Below are 23,133 nucleotides of genomic sequence, written 5' to 3'. Positions count from 1 at the left end.
CAGCGCGATTTAAGCAACGATCCCGTACCAGATTACTCTTAAATACTACTCTTCCGACGGGATGTAATGCTCTGCACGATTAACGTCTAATGCATAATAAATACACAAGAACGGGGATTGTTCGCGATAAAAGCGACGAGGAAGCGATTCGTCCATCTTACGGTCTTAATATCCGAACATTTTCCACCACTTGGAGGATCCGATTGCCAGCAGGATCAGAAAGCAGCCTCGCTTCCGTCGATAAATTGCGTCGTTAAACAATTCTTTTTTACCACCATCTTCTCTTCATTAAATTCCCCTGCTCGATACGTTCCCGTGTCATAATCGACGCGCTATGCAAAAACGATACGACGCAAATTGCGCAAATTATCGAACGAGGGGGAGACGGGGCGCCCTGGAAAGCGTTTTCCATTCTTCGGCGAAGAGGAGAGTAACAGTACCCTTGCGCCGTGTTCCATAAGGGATTCGCATAAATCTGTCGGGTTGCAAGCAAATTGTCGGCGGATAGAACGGCGACGTGTAGAGAGGGAGCCACGCTGTACGCTCGGGCAAGAATAACAGCTAACAGGAAACGTTGTACGTGGCCTGTTGTGTGTACGTCTGTTGTGTGGCCGGGTATGGTAGTCCCGTTCGTGTTGCCGGATACTTGGGCCTCCCCAGCCAGAGAGAGAGAGAGATTCCTCTCTTGGGAAAGAAGAAGGGACTCCTCGAGACTCCTCTCCTCTTAATCTCTCTTTCCCTCGCTCCCGGTATCCGCTGCGCGAGATGAACTCCCCGGATGAACGTATATGGCGCACGGTAATTGTCTCCGTAGGTGCTGCGGGTATTAGTCGAGGGGGACTTGGGCCGATGGCACAAGTTGCGCGCAAGAGTTTTCAAGGTTTCTCCTCTCTTCTATCGATGCTCGACGAGGGGGTCGGTGGTTGAAATTAATTGGTCGGCCGGGGTTGGTTCGGGCAATGATACGACGCAAAATGTTGCGCGGGAAGTTTTAAGGGAATTATAATCGGTTGTGCGCGCAATAAGGAGAAAAAAGGGAATGAAAAGTATGTCGAGATGTATCGAGAGTAGTGGTAGGTACGAGTCTCCTCGGGAGACTTGTCAAATCGTATATTGGCTGCTTTTCTTTTGAAAATCAAATGTCAAAGTAATAACCATTCAACACCGGCAATAACTTTAACTTATCCTTGAAATCGTTTCGTATAACACGATAGACATTTGTTACAAGTACAAGTTGGACGTATATCCTTGCCTGTCAGCGTCTCTTCTAAAAGATTAACAAAATATCCATATTTTCCAATAGCATCGTAAATTCTGTTAAAACCCTGCCAATTACTCGCATTACAACCGCACAAGTCCTAACAATCCGACAAGCAAACAAATACATATCATTACACGGGACATTACACCTTCCCAGTATTCCCTTCTTCACTAAGTTTCAATTCCTTCTTCCCGCACCGCCCATAACTCACCAACACCTTATCCCCTAATCATTACCAGCATCTCTACAAATATTTGCCAGCGCTCAATAAACCCACCCACATCTTCATCCCTACTCCCCTCCCCTACTCTGTCCCCAGAATACCAGAAGAAGAAGAAGAGGAAGCCGGGGGCTCGACGGGCTTCGATCGATCGATCGATCGGCCGGTCGGATGAAGTGTTGGTTTCGTGAATGAAGCAGTTTACGCCGAACACGATATCGCTTACAGCGACAATTTAGCGCCGTTAGTTAGAATTATGCGCGAAACCGAATACACGCGCTCATATTACACGCGATCCACGGATTTATAGTATGCCGCGGAGGATCCGCGACAGGATCCTCCCTCCTACAACCCTCCTTCATCCCTACCCCATATCGATCCCATCGGCCGCGAATTAAGTTTCCGGGCAATACGAGACGCGTGTGCAACGCTCAAGGTCGTAATTTCACCGTATCTATCCACTCCATTACTGGGATTCTCGTGAACTCTAACTGGATTTCCCGTTGCCTCGACCATCGATCATCTTGCTACGGATCGTAGCGATATCCGTTCCCCGCTTACTTCCTAACTGGTTTCCTCGCTACACAGGATGTCCAGGAATAGATGGCACGTTGTGTAAAGAAAAAAAGGATATAGGATACGTTTATTGTTCGTCACGCAATAGAAATAAATAGAAGAAGAAAAGGTGGAGTACAATCTCGTTGTTCGTATTCTTTGTTTTCGAGAAAATCGAAGTTAAAAGCAGGTACGAGCAAGTACGAGCAAGAGAAGTAAGATTAGATTGGAATCGGAAAAAGTCGGCCGAGTTCGGCAGTTTCCGTAACCGAGCCTGCCCGACTTTTTCCGACCGAACCCGATTGACCCGCGCGCAATATATTTGGAAACTTTTAAATTCAAATTTCTTGAAAACTATCGAATGAAACGAGAAAACTTTATTCCACGTATATTTATCTTATTTTTCCTCGCAGAATAACTTATTGTCGTTTATTACGTTAATATTAAGAATATTCAAACTTGAATTTCTCGAAAAAATGTTATCTCTTTCTTTCCACGCACTTTTACCCGTAACGCCCATTATCTTGAGAGATATCCTCGCTCGTTTCTTATGGAAACAGCTCGAAAACGGCGCATTGCGACTCACGTTACCGATTACGTTTCGACCGTGGGCGAATCACTTTCGCGCGATCCAACAGCTTTAACTTGCATCGACACACACAGAACCATAAAACCGGCAATTAAATACGAGACAGCTCAGCTCGAGGAGAGATCTCTCGGGCGTCGTGCGCCCGATAATTTTATTAAGCCGTTAGTTTGACGTTTTCCGAGGAAAGAGTGGCATGTTTACTGGCGCGCACGCATGAGCCATGTCACCGAGTTTTTGACCGACGATTTATATTCCGTTTTAACGAACGATAGTATAAGTTCGATGAATTAATTAATCGGATGTCGCATCGATTGATCGATGACCATTACGCGGGTCGTTGGAGAAAAAATGAATACTTGCGCGCTTCGTGACGAGATTATTAAGGTTCTGGAAGATAAGAAGGAACTTTTGACAGAGTAATAGTAAAGATAACGAGTTACGTGGAATATTTGAAGAATCAATGGATTCGGTCGTGAAAACTGGATTTAATAATTTTTAAGAAAATTTCTGATATTTCAAACGTTTATAAAATAAAAGTTCTATGAAAAGAATTTAAATAAATAATTGATCCACTTTTTGTCTGTAAATATTTTTAAGTTTCTTCGCTGTAGCGAATTTATTATTTTTACTTTACGACTTGATGAATATTTTCTGAAACTTGACTATGCCATCCAGAAGTTGCTAATCTACGTTTTATGGTGCTCACAGCTAATAACGTTTCACGGTTAATTTGAATTTCTGCAGCTGCAAGACGTTTATAACTCTTGGATATCGCTTTCATCTTTAAATTATCTGGTTTTGTACCATCTTTCCAAATGATAGAATAAAGTTACGTTCCTCTAATTTCAAAAATAAATCCCCATTCTTTTCCAAAGTAGCCATTACACTTTTGATTTCATTCAGAGAAGATAATCACAATTTTATTTCAAATAAAATGATTATATCAAATCAACAATTTATAACGTAATAAATAGATTTAAGAAATAAACACACCCAAATATTTAATTTTCCTAGAATTCATTGTCCAAAGGAAAGTTTCTTCTTCGTGATACAATAATCAGATATTTGCTCGCAGTACTGTGCGTAGAATTTTTCTGACTGATCAAATCTTTAACTCGTCCAAAACAAAGGTTTTCGTCTCCACTTTGTTCCAGAGAAATCTAACTAGATAGTTACGCGTGTAAGTTTGGTCAGTGAACCGTTCCTTTTTTTTTTTTCGCGCATAGTACTCCACTCGACTACAAATTGGTTTTGATACGTTTGTAAAACGGGAGAAAGTAAGTAAGTCACTGTGTCACGTTTAGAACACGGTGATATCATATCGTTGAATATTAAGTACAGCGTAGTTTCCTAGCTGAAAGGAATTCCCAACACCGTCGTCTTCTCTTTTATCTTCTAACAATTCACAATTTATTTTTCGCAAATTAATTCAACAATGAAGTGGAAGTACATCGGAATTAAAATTATTCTATACATTTTGACAAGAAAAAGAACATTCGAATCATCGGACAGATGTCTTCCTTCGTTGTCCAACTTGCTGGACATCGTGTCAGTGCTTTCGAGGCAAAGCAGTTGGCCCAATTTTTCATGACGGACAATGTTCGTGGAACAGGTTACGTAGAATAGAAATGACACGGCTGTTTCCGCGTCTTCTCGTTTATCATTTTCTAGAACAACAGCTTGGAATAACAACGACGTTCAAAAAACGACGAGTGAAAGAGAAAGATCTAATGATAATTTCGATCAATTGATGAATCTTTGTTTCTTATCCTTATTTATTGAAACGTATCTTGCTTTTTCATAAATGAAAAATTCTTTCATCAGAAAGTATTAGATTGAAATTTTAATTAAAATTCTTAAAAGTTACAAGCTCGATTCACATGCAATCTTGAACCATGTGTCTCACAGCCGAAGCAACCATTTTCGAACATAACCTATCCGCCAATATTATCCTCGTTAAGGATCGAGCCGAAGATTTCTCGATACGAATAATCGAGCCACCGAGTCTCGACAAGCTTTTTTGAAAAAGAAAAAAAAAAAGTATAACGTTTACACTAAACTTAACATTGTAGAACTTGTGTTATCGTTAATCGTTAACCGCCTCGCGGCAACGCGCAGGACAGGTTCATACGAATCTCGAGTTGCAACATAATCGCAATTGCAAAAACGCATAAGCCAGCTTACTCGTCCGGGCAACTTTGTTCGCATGGAACGCGTGTACACTACCCGTCAAAAGTATCTTCCTGTCTTCCTCATTTTTGTAATCTAATTGTAAATATCTTTGTATGGAAATGGCCGCTGTAGCGCCGTAACAGATTATTTTACTTTAAAAATAAATTTCGAAACTTAAATTTCGTCGCTTGAAAGAAGTTACAAGAGACTTTATATATAATTGTTGAGGTTAATTGTTTATTCGAGCGATACATGCTCGATTATCGTTGCGATTTATCGATAATTTTTATCCCTTCCTTAACGTTCACTATAATTCAACTTTAATAATTTCAATTAAGATTCTCATACGAATTGTTTCCACTTCAACAATTGCTTGAAAAATCCCAAATTCTCTTGTGAGACAATTTTCGAATAAAACAGATCCAAAATAGCAAGTTAAAATTCTCTTTTTCGTGAATTATAGAGGGGGCACGCTCCACGACTCGATACAAATGAATCAGAGTCTCGAGGATACTTATGAGCAACAGTGTATAGCCATGTACGAGCGTACGATTGCGTGGCTTTTTCTCGTGGAAGGAACTTTTGCAACTCCTTCCTCCACGCGAAAGTTAGAATCCTCTCCCGTATTCCTAGCATTCTCGGCGATATTTCATTGTCGCCAAGCGTTATGAACGCGTGCTGTCTTGCCGCGCAATGCCGGCGACTTTTATTTTTCTATTATATAAGGATCTAGTTATAAATCAGCGATACGCGGTTAACTGAACTTCTCGACGTAGGCTTGTCGGTGTGTTGATCGATGAAATTTCGAACGAGTATCGTGGATGATAACCGACGAAACGATAACCAACAATTTCTTATACAAATTTGAAGAAAATTGAAGAAGAATTGTATCGGAGATTGGACGTCCAAGGGATTTTGACAGTGATCGATTCTAATGCATCTACAATACGATCGTATAATGCGTCTTTAGCATCTTAATGATCTCCAAACGCAACGATAAATTGTGACTTTTACGACACTAAACGTCATGACACGTCGTTGGCATTGAATTTATTGTGTTAGAACGTACGCAAGGATCGTAAAAATCACGGCGTTTAGCGTGTGCGAGTGAAAACACACACAGGCCAAATCGATATTTATTCAAATGAGTTGCAGCGAATAAATCAAAACATAAAATTTATAAAATCACTGGAATTGATATAGTATGTTAATATACGAGTTTCTGTAGATTTAAAAATTCTTCAAATTCTATTTTCACACGCAATTTTCTTTCTATCGTAGTTATATTTTATTTTATTTCTTTTATTTCTTATAATATATTAATATAATAACTCAAATAATTAATATAATTGTATATACATATATACGAATAAGCTACTATAGATGTATTAATATTATATCAAAATAATTAATAGCTTCGAAAATATTAATAACTTCATAATTGAAAATAATTTTTACGATTTTCAATATTCAAATTATAGGCGTACTATTATGTAGCGTGTAGTATTAAGTTTGTCAACAAAGCGTCTGAAGTGGAGATAGGCAGTTGCTAGCGGAGGACCCCTCTTGCCCCTGTGCCCCCACTTTTTTCCACCAGCGAAGCGGTACGTATCTCGATGACACACGATACTCCTCTACTTTTTGCTTCGCAACAAACTTCTACACAAAGCGTCACTGTTTACTCTCCAAACCCACGGCACTATTTATACACGTTATACGATCCATTATTCGTTCGACGGATTGACGGATTTGCAGACAAACTGCGGCCCGTCAGTGTAGACTTTAATTCCCCTACGTACGTTCTACATACGTATTCGCGTACTTATCTTTGTGCAATCACGGAAAACGGCCGAGGCACGCTTGAGAACAAGAAAGTTCCATTTCCTATTTGCCCGCGCTGTACGGACCCGCTGCCTCGTTGTTTCGCGATTTGCATCGGACTACAATGCGCCGCATGCTGTTTCGTTTCGTATGCGGCTTTGTCGCGCGTACACGTACGCGACCTGTCCGGGTTCGCACGACAACGATTCCCATATCAGATATTCATCTCTCGTATGCCGGTTAACCGCCGTCGAACGCGACACCGTACTGCGATTCTTGGTGTATATTATGTTGGTATAATTTGAGGAATGGACGGATCGTGATGGAAACGTGGGTTTGGATGGCGGATTGTTCCGCAGTTCGATTTTGTTACACATATGTTTTTGTTTAACGCGTTATGATGTACAAGTTGTACGGATCGACGTGAGAGTGGGTAGTTTACTGCTTCTATATAAATATGAAATATGAAAAGATCGGTGTGGAATTTTTTTTTCGATGAAGATATACCATAAGCAAGCAATAGCTTGCTGTTACATCTATCGAAGAATTGGAATTTTTTTTAACATCACTTTTATTTACTACAAGAAAAGACACTCTGTTTCACTGTTATAACGCAACGTCTATTTTTAACGTTACAAGATTTAAAAGTTTCGATAAGATTCATATATTTCTGCGTAAATGGGCGGGAGGGGGAGTGGAGAACCAGAGTGAAAATTCCTTACGTAAGAGTGTACACATCTGTTGGAAGGTATAGATGTTATCTGGTGGTTGATTAGGCATGCTATTGCTGGGAACGATGTGCTACGAGTTTCACTTTTGTTGTTCACCCATGTTACCGTGGTATACTGCGAGGAAACTTTGGTTCATTTTGCCGAGAAAATTCGATTAAATCAGAGATCTCTGAATACTTGAGGGACCATTTCGATCGTTAATTTCGGATTGTGTAGTAAAACAAACGAGGAAGTGTTCTTTTTTACATCGCAGTTTTCGCGCTTTCTTGTGATTAGATTTGGATGGTCAGATTCGAACTCGAGTAAGCACACTTTTTATACCGTGTGCAATCGCTTCCTTGTTATCCGAACGAAAACGAACGTGAGAATCGTAACTAATTGTGCATTGTGCAAACGGAAGAAGGCCGTGCGTGAAAAGTTAACGGCCTTGTAACGAAAGATTAACTTACCGGAACATTTTGCAAAATACAATTACAGAACTTCTAATCTATAGAATTGTTCTCTTTTTCCTTTTTCTTTTTCTTCCACGCTTTCGATCTTGCGCAAATCACAATTGCGAAATTTTATTTCTAATAAAATAATGTTTTCCCTTGTGCGACCTTGCACAAGTATCAAATAGAAAATCAATTGTTAAAGAACGAAACCTTTTCTCTTTCTTTACGTAATCGTTAAAGTATTATTACAAGCTATCAAAAAATTTGTTATATATTTGCTTATGAATACCTACTTTCAAATATCTATTTGATTAATTTTTTTTAAATTTACGAAGACTTATTTGTGACTTATTTCTTTGTTCTTGCGCAATTATATTCGCCATTTATCGCGACGATTCTTAAATAGTTTTTAGCTCTCTCTATCGATCAAAATGCGAAACTTAACGAATGCAGGACGCGTATCGGTGACCGCAAGTGAAACAAAAGTCGCCCTTCTGCTTAACGCACCATAAATGGAACCGATTTCGCAGCCGAAACCGCAATTGGGACGATCGTAAATGAAGCGACACCGTTTTCTCTTTACCTATTCAACTTTGCAAAAGCGGTGGCCGAATACGAACTTGGGCAAAGTGAAAGGGTAAAGTCGGTAGAGTGTTGGAAATTTCTCATTCATAATGTCGGTATTAATAGAAATCGTTTTAATTGCGTTTACACGTGAATTGACAATCGTTTGATTAATTTTCTATTCTACATTTAACAGTGCTCGAAAAAAAACGCGAAATTGGCAATTTTTCGTTTCGATTCGCGGATAATTATAGGATCTCGGTGATTTATCTTGATATAAATATCAAGATGGCCGAGCAATTTTAGAATTTATAACAATTCGTCTACGAATCGCGGCGTTGTTACATCAAATTCGACTCGATTAAGAGATCGAGAGAATCATCATCATCCATCACGCAGACTTTTTTCTCCTCCATTTGCGTTTATTACTTAAATAGCATCGAATAAGCCATTTGTAAAAGCAATATTCCAATTCGTCGAAACTTATTTCAAAAACTTTACTCAGAATTCTTTCTCCATAAACAACACGTCGTTTGTATAAGAAATTAATTTCTCGAGGAAACACCAATACTCATTATTCACGAAATTTTAAAACGTCAAAACCCATACACCAAACCCCCTTAACCGTTAACCTCGAACGAAATCTCCTCGAGAGTCCACCCTGTCCATCGTGCATCTCCCACAATGCGCTTTTTCCCCTATCGTGGGAACCTATCTAATCCTACGTACGAGCAGAGCCGATGAACCTTTCACCGCGTATCACGATTTCCATGTACGCAGCTCGAACGAAGCCGAATCGAAGACAGGACAACTCCTCTCACTCTCACTTTTCCGCCTTTCCAACTGGATCGAATCCCTCGCCAGGAATCTATCCTCGAGGCGAAATTTACGAAGCTTTCTCCTCCCTAACGAGGGGGAGGAAGCCCTCGCGCTTTTACCATCGCAACAAAAGCGGATATGATAGGGCTGTCGTTGGCCAGGAACGAAGAGCGAAAGGTGTACAAGGCCGGGGTCGGGATATCGGAAGGTAGCATCCTCCTCCTCTGTTCGAGCGAACGCGCTATCACCGTGTACTATGACGTGATACATGACGCGGGCCGCGATAATAATCGTCGAATGGCATTCGAAGCCCTCGAGCGATGTTCCGTGCGACTGGGCACGAGGGAGGGGAGGGGAGGGGAGCAAACCCCTTTGGCCTGGCCAAGGACTCGTTATCGGCGCTGTTCATCCGCATAATCTGGCCCCTCGATAACCTATGACCGTGTAATTTATCGACAGACGCACTGGCCCACGTCCTCCTGCTCTGCCTCTTTTTGTCAGCGCTCGATAATTCGAATAATAATTTTTCCCTCCCTTCCCTTTTTCCACACGCGGGATATTTGTCCGTTCAATTGCGATCGAGGATATTGGATGGATGAATTTTTACTCGAATTAATATTTCCAGTCGAGGGAATCTCTGTTCACGAATCAATCCTTTTATCAATTGGAGACAAATCACTCGAAGATGTAAAACAATTGGAGCATCAACGTTGAAAGTGTTTGATCGGGAATTCGTAGTTGTTGCGACACCGCTTTTAATTGATTATCGATCGCCGGCCGAATCGGCGTAATCTGGTATGCGGTGGATACGAAACGACTCAATAAATTCGTTCGGGATCGTAGAAAATATAAAGAACCGTTCACGGTCTGGCGAGCCCGGCCGCTGATACGGCATCGATATGGTTATTGTTGGTGGGTTTCTTTCGGATTTTCCACCGACCGTGACTTATCTTTGCGCCGGATACGGCTTCCTGAAATCCATTGCGAATCGTACGTATATCGGCCAATTCTTAGAAAACCGATCGATCTTGTGTTTACGATACGATCTCGAAAGTTGCAACGATTGGCCGATTGTCTTTTTTTTTTACCCTCGAACATGGAACAAGCAGACAAGAAAAATGGAATAGTCGCGAAGCTTTCCCGTTGCATCGATTGATTCCATGGATCGAGTCCAGAGTTTTCATCAATGGAAGCGTTTAGCTACGCGCAACGATCCGTGAATTAAATTTCAATCCGAAGCAATTTTATCAAAATACCTTCTCTCCACGTGTGAAATAGTTGAATTACCACCTCCTCCTCGCCGTAATTTCGCAAAAACTGCCGGAACGAAGCGAATAAAATCCATCTAATCCGCCGTGTTAATACCAAAACAGGGGAAAAAAGGAAGAAGAAAGAAAGAATATCCTCCATATCCTCGAGCTTCCTCTTCTCGTTCCTTTATCCCCGGACGCGCGCAAGAAACACCATTCGGAATCAACGTCATTGTCCAACAAACAGGAAGGGGGGGGGGGAGAGAAAAACGAAACGGTTAATACATAATCTCCTTCTCGTCCAAGCTAACAAACTTTTTTTCCTTTTTCCATCCTACCAGAAGAACAACCAGACGCACAACTCTCTCTCATTCATAATCTTCCAACGGGTCGTTATCGTTTGGCCAGTCAATCTGTCTGTTCCTTCCTCCCCCCTTCTTCTTTTTTTCCGCTCGGATTCGTCGCGGACCGACGTATTCAGATGAGTCTCGGCCGACCTTGAAACCGTAAGGTCATCGAACCACGGGGTCCAAGCAAGGGGATACTTTGAAGTCTGAACAGCGTCGTGTCTCACCTCGCCTCGCCTCATCTCGCATCGCCTAACCTGAACTTGCCTCGGTGGTCCCAGTTAGTTGGTGGCTGCACACGTACGCTCTCCACTGGTGGACGACTGCTATGAAGTTTCTCGACCTTTCGATCCTTTCGTTGGCCGTTGAACCGGGGCGATACCCGCGCGATTTGTCCAGACTGTCGTTTTTCTGGGAATTGCGCGAGTGAAATTTTATTGTTTTTTTCTTTTTTTTGGTTGAATTCATGTCTAACCGGGCGAGGAGAAATAATTGTTAGACTTCGTGCTTGATGGTAAGGAATAACACGCGGGAGATCGAGGCGAGTCGATATTATTTCCTTTGAATGAATAAAAAAAAATTATTTTATATTTGTACACGGTTTGCACGGTTCGAGGTTATCGTATTTATGGAGATTTGTTTTATGGAGATAAAGGTACGAAGTGGATATCTTGAACAGGTTAGGTTAGATGTCTAGCTTATTATGATTCTAATGTGTAGGAGTTTGTGCAACGTGTCCCTCCTTGGTGTATTCTTCTTGAGCGTAGGTTGAAAATTGTAAAGCGATGTCGTTCGTTTGCATGAAGTTGAGGATGAAGTTCTTCTTGAAGCGTAATTTTGTAGTTCGAGTAGGAGGGAATGATGGATTTTTTTTTTCCTTTTTTCCTTTTAAACGTTGAGCGCTGGTTTCAATTTCCTCTCTAAGATAGCGTTACTAATTAATTTCCAAAGGATTTTTTATTCATAAATTAATTTTCAAATATTTTTCTTCGTTTTTGTACGAATTTTTTTAATATCCAATTGTTACAAGAGACCTTGACATCCAAGATTTCTATCTAAGATGAGTCGCAATTTGCGACAGGAATAAATTCAATACGTGCAAAATTTATCTATTACCCATCGAACGCAAAGAAACTTATGGAAACTGAATTTTAAATGAGTTAATTTTAATTAATTTTAAAATTTCGAATTCGAATCTCAATGTACGAACCTACGATACGCTTGATCCCATCACTAGTTGCGGCTTAACGATTCTGTAAAGGCTACCACTATTTGTCGAATTGAATCACGTTAATCCATTCGTGATTCCGCGATCGAATTGCGGCACGATAGTCTCGGAGGATCCAGGAGCAGATCCTTAGATCGACTCGTGGTGAACACTCGTTAAGAACATTCCTAAGGGGACCGACCTAAAGCCCCCCTTCTGTCCCTTCGAAAGCTGAGCTCCGGATACGATCTGGTAGTTAGACGGTAGTTCTCGAGCTCGATCTCGCACAATGCAGCCGTGATTTGTCGACTTTGGACGAGATCAATGTGCACTGTACGTGCAATCAACCCGGCTAACCATTGCCGTGTATAAGCCGATTCGAAAAATCCTCTCCAGCAAATTAAAGGTGGAGAGCGAGTGAGCGAATGAGAGAAAAAGGGAGAGAGAGTTGTGCAACGCTTGCAGTATGAGGTATTTCCAGAGAGAGAATAGGGCAACTTTTCTCCGAGTGCTGTTTGTTCTCGTTCTTTATGTATTTGTCGAACACTTTTGTTTGTTGAAACTGCGTTTGAACATTCGTTTTGCTTGGATTTTATGAACGGAGGAACGTTAACGTTTCACTTTGAAAAATTTCATTTTTGCACACTTTGAAACGCCAATGGACGAGGAATAAAGATTTAAAATCAGAAACGTATACTATTCCTTTCTTTTTTTTTTTTGACAATTTCTAAACGAATGTTTTCGAAAATCAATCAATTTATGTATACGCTTTTATGTCTTCACGAATCGATCAAAAATATTCCAAATTACATACCACATTATATATATATATATCCATATCCCGTGGAAATAGTGGGGATAGCTCGTAGCCAATGAACGTTCAAATTCGTGATCACTTAACAAATGTTCCACCAGAGCTCCCTCTTTATCTTCGCGACGAAACTAACCTATTCTCACGTACGCGCGATAGAGGTTAGGTCGACATGCCCGCTAACTCATTGCCAAGTAAACGCGTAGGTATTGTACGAGAGGGCATACTTCGATTCACTCGAGTCTATACTCGAGTCGCTATCTTGGGCAATTGTGTCCACACGAGGCAACGGGCGACAAGTCAGCTGGTGCGACACAACGAGATCTCGCGCCTTTTCGTGATTTTCTGCTCTTAGGCGTGTCAGTGTCCGATAGTGTACCGACAAATCGCCGCGGCCATTGTGATATCCTTGTCAAACTACCGTTCCGTGGGTTTTCGTTCGATCGCGTGGAATGAAGCACTTGGGCGTTCGGCTGTAACTTTGACAGATAAGATCTGGACTCGCCTGTTGCCGTTCGCGGAAAAATTTTTTTCCCCTCTAGACTATTTTAGTAGCCTCCAGACTTGTCGTTTCGAAGTGGGTGTTAATGGAATTCCACGTTTTTCCCGCCGTTTCTTAAAGCGACGTTTTAATAGAGCGGTCTTGGCCGATCGCGGACAGTTTTTATTGTCGTATAAAACATTTCTGAAACTTTTACGTCGTAAACGGTGATTTACTCGCCAACGTACGCGTCTCGTTCCAGAGGTAGGTGTTGAAGGAATTATAAGCTTTTTTTCCAACCGATTCTTTATTGGCGTTCGAGAAACGAATAGGCGTTCGCTCTTTTAAAAATTTGGATAACCAACACGCCGTATATTATACATTGCACCAATTTTTCGATAATACGAAGCTTCGATATATTTACAGAACACTTTTCAAGATCCGAGACGTTATTTCCAATCAATCCTTCGAAAAGATATTGATATTATTAATTTCCCCGGTACGATTCGAGTCAGAATTTTTCATCGCGAACACATTTAAACCGAGGCCGCTAAAATATTTGAGAATATCCCTATTTATTGGATTATAACTCGCCCCGGCTACTCAATCTGATAATTGAAGGTGGCCGGCCATTGCTCGTGGCTCGATCGGTAGAGCAGGATGGTTGGGCCGATCGCGTAGCAGTCCAGTTGAAGTTGGAGCCGGTTTCGCGCATTGCTACCGTACTAAAATATTGTTCGCCGTGGGTGGCTTTATGGGGTTCGCTGATGTAAGGCCCTTTCCGATTCCCTCTCTTGTCAGATACAAACTTATTGATAGTTGCAGCGTTGTAGTCTACCGGCCTGTATCTGGCTGGTATGCCACGGCTATCGCCACGCAGCCCGGGCACACACCGGAGGGGAGAAAAAGAGAGAGAGAGAGAGGGTGTCGAGGCGAGATAGAAGCGGGGCTGCGCGGCCTATGCACCGCCACCACGATACCGAACTGAATTTATACCCTCGATCCTGGCACCTACTCGTCCTTCGAACGTCCTGACAAGGCTTTTGTCTCGATTCGAGCAAGCTGGGAGCGTTACCTTAGAGCGTTCACTTTGCTAGCGCTATGTTACTATATTGGGTAAGTGAGTTGTTGCTTATTGTCCTCGCTTCTTGGAGTAACGGAAGATATTTATGCCTCTGGATTGTATATAAATTGTGCACGGTTTAACTACGTAACACGATCGCTTGAATTGTTTTCGTTAATAGCGAATGAGTGAAAATTTATTTTCTCCATGATGTTGGAAGCGAATGATTTTTTTTTTTTTTTTTTAAATAATGAAAGAATGCTAGAATGTAGACTAATTCGTAAAGAAATCGATAGTGGTACTTGGAAAAAAATATAAAGGTAATGCTAAAAATGATTAAAATGCTAAAAATACTAAGATTCTTGAATTAAGTAGAGAATTAACTTTTATCTTGAAACACGCATAAAATATCTCTTAACATCTTTTAAAATATTAGTTTGCTCTATATTAAGAAATTAAACGAGTGATTCCTACAAGATCTTCGATCGAAAGGATGAAAATTGTCGATTATCTTGTTTCGAATCTTATCTAGCAGCATTGCATCTCCGGGGGAATTCCTCTACAAATCGTTCAATCCCTTCTTTAAATTTCGCTGACGACCGTTATAAAATTCTTGCACGATACGAGAATTGCTAAATTACGATTATCCGCCATTCGAATGCGGTTTCGCGGCATTTCTTATCCAAAAGGGAGGAGAAAGATTAAAAATGGTAGACCACTAATGAACATTCCTATTAATTCCAAGATAAAATGGAATGTAAACGAGTGGCCGGCGAATGAACGACATTAATTTCGCCGAACAAATGATGCTAATTTCACCAGCATTTGCAATTTCAACCGGTAGCCCCTCATAAACGTACGAACCTCGTTTCGCCACTATTCATCATAAAAGACAAATTACCCCGTCCCGCCCTCGGTTAAATGCCCTGTCCACGAAGAAAAAGGGCTCGAGGTTCACTGAAAAGGTCCGCTGCCTCTGAATAAATTCGCCGCAAACTCGATTACAGTAATCATCCGCGTCCTCGTAATTAGAACTCCTAAAATAGCTGCACAGTCGCTGCCTTTTTAGTTATAAACGGAGAGAATTCACTTGATAGGTTGCTTAAACATCCTGTTTACAAGCGAGATTGACGAATACTACTAAATTTACGTAATTTCGAATAATATCGAATGAAAAAATAAAATTCGCAATAAATAAGTATTTATATGCATCGTCGTGAGCATAGATATTAAGTGTTTAATTACGTAACAAATAGCCTTTTGATGGACGAGACAGAACATTTAAAATATTCACACGCACGAGTCAAGATTTTACGTTCTTTTTGTTTCGATATATTCGCGCGATTTCTTATTGAAAAACTAATAAATCGAAAATGATCGGAGATGAATAATTATATTCATGATTTTATTTTAATTCAATGAAAATTATTGATGCATTCAAGATTATCAAATATATGTGTGTCTGTGTGTATATATATATATATATATCAATTTCGAAAACTATCGATATTATTGATTATTAAAAAGATTTTTTACTTGAAAATTAATCATTGAATTACAAGAAAATCATTTGAATTATAAAAGTACGTATCTTACCAATTTTGTAGAAATTGAGATGAAGTTTAGATGGAATCACGAGGATTTGAAATTTTTCCAATATGGAGTTTTTCCGTTGGACGTGACAAACATGATATGCAGAAGTACCACACATACACACATACTACAAGACTTATTTGACAAATAAATCTTTAAGAGATACTGTAATTCACCACTGATAATGCTATCATTCAACCGTTTCCACTCACATCGCAATGTCAATCACAACAAATGTAACACAAAGCAGAATCAGGAAAGACGCAAGGGCCATTGAACGATAAGCGAACTGTTCGTCTCACTAGATCGATCGAAATTAATTAAAGTAAATCGTTGATTCGTGTATCCTCGATGCGCATCGGCGTGTCGAACCGGTCAGTGTATTCGAACGAACGTTGTACGTAGAAACGACAGCGAATCCATGATGAACGAATCACGCGGTTAAAGGAACGTGACAAGCCATATTTGTTTTATATGGCATACTAGTAAATGATAAACGAGCATGCGCGATTAGGCAAAAGGAATAGATTCCGGTTGCGCGCGCAATCATGGCACGGGCGCATGCGCAATTTTTATGGCTACGCCCGTATTTTCGCGCGTATTATTTATGATCCGCCATTACGTGATCTCGCGATAAAGTTTCTTAAATAATTTATACGCTACACAATCGTTTTGTTCGTTTATTGTAGCGTTTCGGGATCGTGTTGAACGTACCGTTTCTAAGAAAATTTAATTTTTTTCGATCGTGCCGGATTAATCGACTTCTGATCTAACCTTATTCGCATACGATGTGAAATAAAGTGAAATTCTTTCAACGATTCGTTACGAACAAGAAGATGCCAAATCAACGAGGGAAAACGGAAACTTTTTTTAAGTGCTATTCATCCCTTTATCAACAATTACAAAAATATCTTGTTGTTTATGAAGTTACAATTGTTACAATTGTGGATAACTAAGATTGAGGTTTGTTGCAAAAATACATATTAATATCTTTGATTAGATAAATTATAGATTCTTTCTAAGAATTTTGCTACAGATATATTCATTATCAAAGAATCATGAAAATTGTTGCAATTATAAATCGTTTAATTTGAAATTATTCAATATCAATCATTATTAATATATGAATATATAACCTTAAAAATGTAAAAAGAAAGCAAAAATTTGCAAAAATTTTCATGATTACATGATAGATATTTCGTGAAATTGAATTTATCTACACATCTAAAATATACACAATTTAGATTTTTTGAATCAATCAAATTCTTAAAATTTTTAAAAAAATTTCAAACACATGGTGTAATAGCCAAGTTGCTTCTTTTTTTTACACAAATTCATTCATTAATCTTCTTATATGACATGTTTCATTACCTTTTCTTTACGTATCGTATAATATAAGATACCATAACCAATCTTCTCCTTAACAACACCGTCAGGTTCGTTTTCTACATTTTTGCAGACACCTTTAATAAACAATTAAATATTTTTACCCAATGCAATTCGTTAATATCCTTTTCTCCACCATGACTAAGGCAAAAATCTCGCAGCACAAATGTTTCGAAGTTACGAACGAGCACGTTTCAGCTCAACCATCGAGAAAATATTAAATATCGCACTTGGGCGAAGTTTACGTCCCTTCTCGGTGAACTGGCAATTAACTTTTTCAATTACACGCAACCTGGCGTTCTTGTTGGGCGTGGGACTTGGTCGTACAATGAAATTTTGTTGTCTCATATACCGAACACGCAGATATACTTATTAAACTCTTTGCACACGTTATTTCGATTTTTGCATTATTGTGTAACTGCACGCTATATTTATGTTTATGATGAGGTTAGGATTCGTATTTTCTCTCTCTTTCTCTATTATTATATTCTTATGTAGACATCATTATTCTAATTTTAATTAAAGTTTCAAGTTTAAAAGTTTTGTCACCATTATAAATTTTTAATTTTCTTTGCATTTTTTTTATCAAGATTAAGAAATTAGAAAATATTATCGAATAGATAGATTTCCGTTTAAATTTTCTTTTTATTAAACGGAAGGAATTGAATTTTGATCATTATCTAGCATATTTTCGCCCAGTTGGTTAATTATTAACTAAATTCAATGATTCGTATTAAAATCCTTTTATTCATCAAAATCCACGACTTCTGAGTCAGTTTTGCCAGAATTTATTATTATAATCCACGGTCGGAGAAAATTAAAGCTTGTTTATCCATAAAATGACTTGCTGCTTTATACATACCTGATATTTCATCACATACAAAAGATCATTAATTACGCAGAGGATTATAATCTTAGATAAAGTATCCCTTTCTTTGGCGTCTTAATTTTGCCAATCCAATACCTTACAATTCTATTATCAAGCGACTCATCCCGCGTAGATGATGCAACAAGAGAAACAAGAAATACGATGAGGGTAGACTCAAGGGAAAGAAAAGGGAAACGATTCTTTACAACTTCAGGTCAAGGATGTAATTAGTTACGGTTTTTTTTTGTCATTGCAATTTTTGATTTAATAGTAATAACTCCGCAACTATGGCATGATTTTTATCCTCTTATATGCAATGTAACTGAACAATTAATGGTCTCTTTTCAACTTATAATGAACTTGGCTATTTCTGTTCTTAGAGATTGCATCAAATTATAATAATACATGGCGAAAATATAGTTTCTCGTGAAAATTGAAAAGAGAAATTTAATTTTTGAAATTTTCATTAAAATTATTCCATCAAAAATTTATTAAAATTGAATTAAGGCTTTTTAAACAACATTTATTTTACGATCAATCATCTTTTCCAATTATTTCCAATTTTTTCTCGCAACATAAAAATTCCATTACGATCATCTCAAAACTACGTTAATTTTCCAAAAAGCTCACGAATCATTTAACTTGGAAATCGCTTAAAAATGGGTTCAGCATAATTTATCCTAGGGATAGCTGGTGGACCGATAAACTCAGCCCATTCCACAGATCTCACATACAAACGAGTCAATTAACCTTAATTGCCGCATAATCGTTTTAACCGTGCCCCGGACACGACTCATCTCTTTATGTATGCGTGCACGCTAATTATTCCGCGACGTAGCCGACTAGTAACGATAATTTCAGTAGAGGCGTCGCTATTCACGAGACCAGGGCAACTCTATCGTGGCCTACGTTTACGACTTCTATATATATTCCATGTTTATTGAGTACAGTTTGCCGCTTTAAACCCGTGTGTCGTGGAGAATGTTTGCTGTTCTCATGTTAATGGTAAATAAAGATGTATCACTGGAATAAAGGATAACTAAGTGATCTAAAATCGATATATATGATATATATGATATATATGATATCCAATATTCCAAAATTTTTCCAATTTTTAATATTTCTGTTTAGTGACGTATCCTTCGATATCTTCATCAATTCATTACGTTTACGACCAAAGTAAATACGCTTAATTTATTTCAATGAAATTGACGAGAAACTGATCGATAATCGTGCAAGTAGAATTTGCGCGGAGTTCGCAAATTTCATTGAAGGATTGGCCGTAAAAGGAAAGTGGACATTTTCCACGAGCACCCCTCTGCGATTTCCATCGTGGCCGTCCCGAATTTCCACAGGCGGCTGCGGCGGTCCAAATTCCTCGGGAGACTAGCATTCTCGAAAGAAGTGGTCGACCTTTCCTTTTTCAAATCGGCCCCCACCACCGAGCTTCCACGAAAGTGGAAATCTTGCCGGGCCGGGGCTCACCGTTCCACTTTCTAACCGATTTATCGAGCAACGATTCTCGTAATAAGCCTGCTCGTGGCTCTCCTTTACCGGATCGATCGCGTAATTTCGCATTGTCGTTTCGTAGCCGTCGTCCTCCATTCGTTTTTTTTTCTTTTTTTTCTTTTTTTTTTTACCTGTCGTCGTTCGATCTTGGGAAACGCGCGTTTTCTTTCTACGCTCAGATCCCATTACGCGAAATCCGATATCGGTGTATCCATCCATCGTGTGCGAAATCCTAATGGAAATCGACGATTAAAATGGATATACGTAAAATTCTTAAGGATAGACGTGGAAGATCGATTAGTATTGATCATTTTTCTTTTTCTTTGCTCTCGCCTTTATAAACTTCTATATATACAGTTGCTTGCTTAAAATTTATTTATTTTAATAAAAAATTACAATACTTTTATTAGTTCTTACAATTTCCAATTTAAGTAGTATTCCAACAATAATTGTTATTCTTTGAAGATTGCAGAAATCAATTTATGATTTTACAATCTTCTATAAGTGTCTTGTACATTCACGTACATCTCAACGCATCTGTATTTATATAGATATTCTTATGCATATTCTTTCAATGATCCATGAATGAGTATTATGATAAAATTAATGTTAATTTTCACGCAATTACATTACACATGTTTTGTAATACTTAACGTAATATGATATACAAAATACACGTGTTATCCAGTTTATGTATACGTGCCTGTACGTGCATACACGTTGATTAACAACTAATCTGTAACTATATAGTCAGCAATTACAGCTGACTAATCCCATCAAAATTAAATTGCCACAATCGCATTATTATAAAATAAACTGCACTGTGTAAGTGCAAGTTAGTTTTTTTTTTTTTAATGAAGGAATCGATTATATATATAATATATTTTTTTAATGTAAAATTCGCAGCTGAAACCAGCGTTTCATGAAGATTATCGGTAAATCTCGCTCGAAGAAACACGGTATTTTTCCGCACGATTTCACGCCGAGTGCTCGATAGAGTACACGGCCAGTGCTCGGCCGTGCCTATTAGTTACTGTCGCAGAAATTAACGACGAATATATACGTCGTATATTAAACAGGGGTGTCCGCGAGAGGGACAGAGAAACCCATAACCGGAAACTTTTCGTTTAATTATGATTAAGTCGCTGTTACATTAACAAGTAGCCGATCCATTTGACCCGCGATACATTTGTTAACCAAGCAACATTTTCTTTTATTCTTTTTGTATGGAATTTTTCAAATACTTCATTTTTATAAATAAAATAACACTTCTTTACAAAATTACAGCATCGTGTATTATCAGATTACTGTTCAAGCCTCCATTGGTTTCCATTAATCCTTGTTGGGTTTCCGTTTTACTTAGAAATTTACCACGATATTTTACCCGCCTCTTTCTTTAATCCTCTCTTTCCCCCAAACATTCCTCGCTGCCGATGATTCGTTATCTCAAAGGAATTGCAATTTTTTTTTTTAAGAATATTCCATTCGTTATTTAATTCTATTTCTTAACTTTATATTTCAGAGATTCTAGTAGACACTGTTTACACGATTTGATAAATTTTTGTCCAAAGTCATTTTCAATTATTATTTTCACATCCTTTTCGTCTCTCCTTCTCCCGTTTCAAATTTATACGATTCCCTCGTTCTCACGGAATCCGGACGTATCGGTCAATATCGACCACGGTTGACCCAAACGCTTGGTTCTACGTCTACGTTTGCCGGGGCTCAATTACGCTTCATTACACGTCGACGATCGACGGCCGCGGTCTTCATCAACGTGGCTTTATCGGGTCGTTAGCGACGTTGCGCTCGATGTCCCACACACACACACACACACACACATCGATTTAACCCGGTGGACCCCCCTCCCCTTCTTTAACGGTGCAACGGCCGTTTTTACGGTACGTTTATCGATCGAGACAGCTTGAGCGGGGCCTTCCGCGGTTAAAAGTCGAATCTTCTCTTCGCTCTTCGAGGGAGAGCTTCCTTTTGATTAGTAATAATCGAGTTCACCGCTTGTTAACCGGCATTGGAATTATTCGCGTCCGTACTGGGAGAAGGTTTCTCGAGTAATAATCGAATTGTAAATATTTCGTATCGTCTGTTCGTCTTTCGAATGTAAATATACGCGTATATATGTGCGTACGATCGAATTGTAAATATTTCGTATCGTCTTTCGAATATAAATATATAAAGTGTATATATAAAGCGAACGAATAATATTTCTGTGGTAAAGGAAAGAATTTTATTTTGTAGAAAAGAATAAATTGGGTGTATGATGCGAAATTTTTACAAATTTTTTTAATACATCTGTCGAAGAATTTTTAAATTAAGTTTTGAGTTTTATTATCGCGGAGAGATAGTCTGGAGGTTGTTTATTGTTTATTGTTTATTTTTTATTATTATTCATTAATACGATTATAATTATAAATTTTTTAGTTAATATTTTTTATGAAATAATTTAAAAATTAAAATCCTTTCGTACAATTGAAAAAATTAGTATCCAAAATTCTTTGTTTATCTGACACGATAAAACGATCGGATGTTTTAAATTTTTTAAAATTTGAATTTTATTATTGGAAAATTACCAAAAAAACGAATGTAAAAAATGGGTATAAATTTAAATTTTTAGATCGATATTTGAACATTATCAGCTCGTAAATTTTGATCAAAACGCGTACTGTATTTCCGCATTTCTATTCATTCACTTTTTGATTTCCGTGTTGTAAACCAACAATGTATTGTAATGTAGAATAAACGTACAATGCTCGTTGCAGCCGATTCAGCAACCAGCTCTCTGCAGCAACATATTCCGCATATTAAAGTTATTCTACTAAATCTTCTACGGTGTGGAAAGTGGGCGTAGGAAAAAAATTGATTTATAGAGAAAACGAGTATTAGCAATGATTTGTGGCCACTCTAACCTTCCTTCTAATTTAATTTCGTGCTTAAATGTTGGCGTTAAATTTACATAATAAATTAATGCATTTTATATTCGAATATTAATAAGAATCTTAAATTAACAGATTCCGTTTTTTGTGTTTTCTTTTTCTTGCTCCCATTCTTTCAACTTATAAGCAATTTATTCTGATCCGATCAATTGAAGATCGACTAAAAGATTTCACTAGAGATAAATTAATCGAATAATTTATTCAAAAGAAATCGAAACGCCAAGTTCGATTAAAAAGAAAAAAAATTCTCCAAGAAATAGAAGAAAGAAATTCTCTCTAATTGAACAATTCTCAAATTTTTATCTCGTTTGATAGCAATCGGTGCAATGTTGTAACGCGAGAATCAAATGCTGGGAAAACACGAAGCATCAGGAAAGTGATCTACTTAGCTAACAATTGTTCGTACGCTGGGAATAATTTCTTACAGAATAGAATTTCGAAAAATATTCCACCGAAGCGTGAGTTCTGAGAAAAGATTATTATTATTATCATTATCGAAAA

General features: G+C 38.5%; 1 protein-coding gene across 1 annotated transcript in view; it reads right to left on the bottom strand.

Moving 5' to 3' along the window:
• LOC107995292 (uncharacterized) overlaps nucleotides 1–16,405 on the bottom strand; it is a 61,172-nt gene extending 44,767 nt beyond the window's left edge. The window contains exon 1 of the mRNA XM_017052696.2: nucleotides 15,922–16,405. Coding sequence (XP_016908185.1) covers nucleotides 15,922–16,036 — 115 coding nt within the window. The 5' untranslated portion in view covers nucleotides 16,037–16,405. The remainder of the gene's footprint in view (nucleotides 1–15,921) is intronic.
• Nucleotides 16,406–23,133: the final 6,728 nt, after the last annotated feature.

Source organism: Apis cerana, linkage group LG8 (assembly GCF_029169275.1).
Source record: "Apis cerana isolate GH-2021 linkage group LG8, AcerK_1.0, whole genome shotgun sequence".
Lineage (NCBI taxonomy): Eukaryota > Metazoa > Arthropoda > Insecta > Hymenoptera > Apidae > Apis > Apis cerana.
Note: the sequence above shows the minus strand (reverse complement) of the source record. Positions and strands in the feature narration are given on the sequence as shown.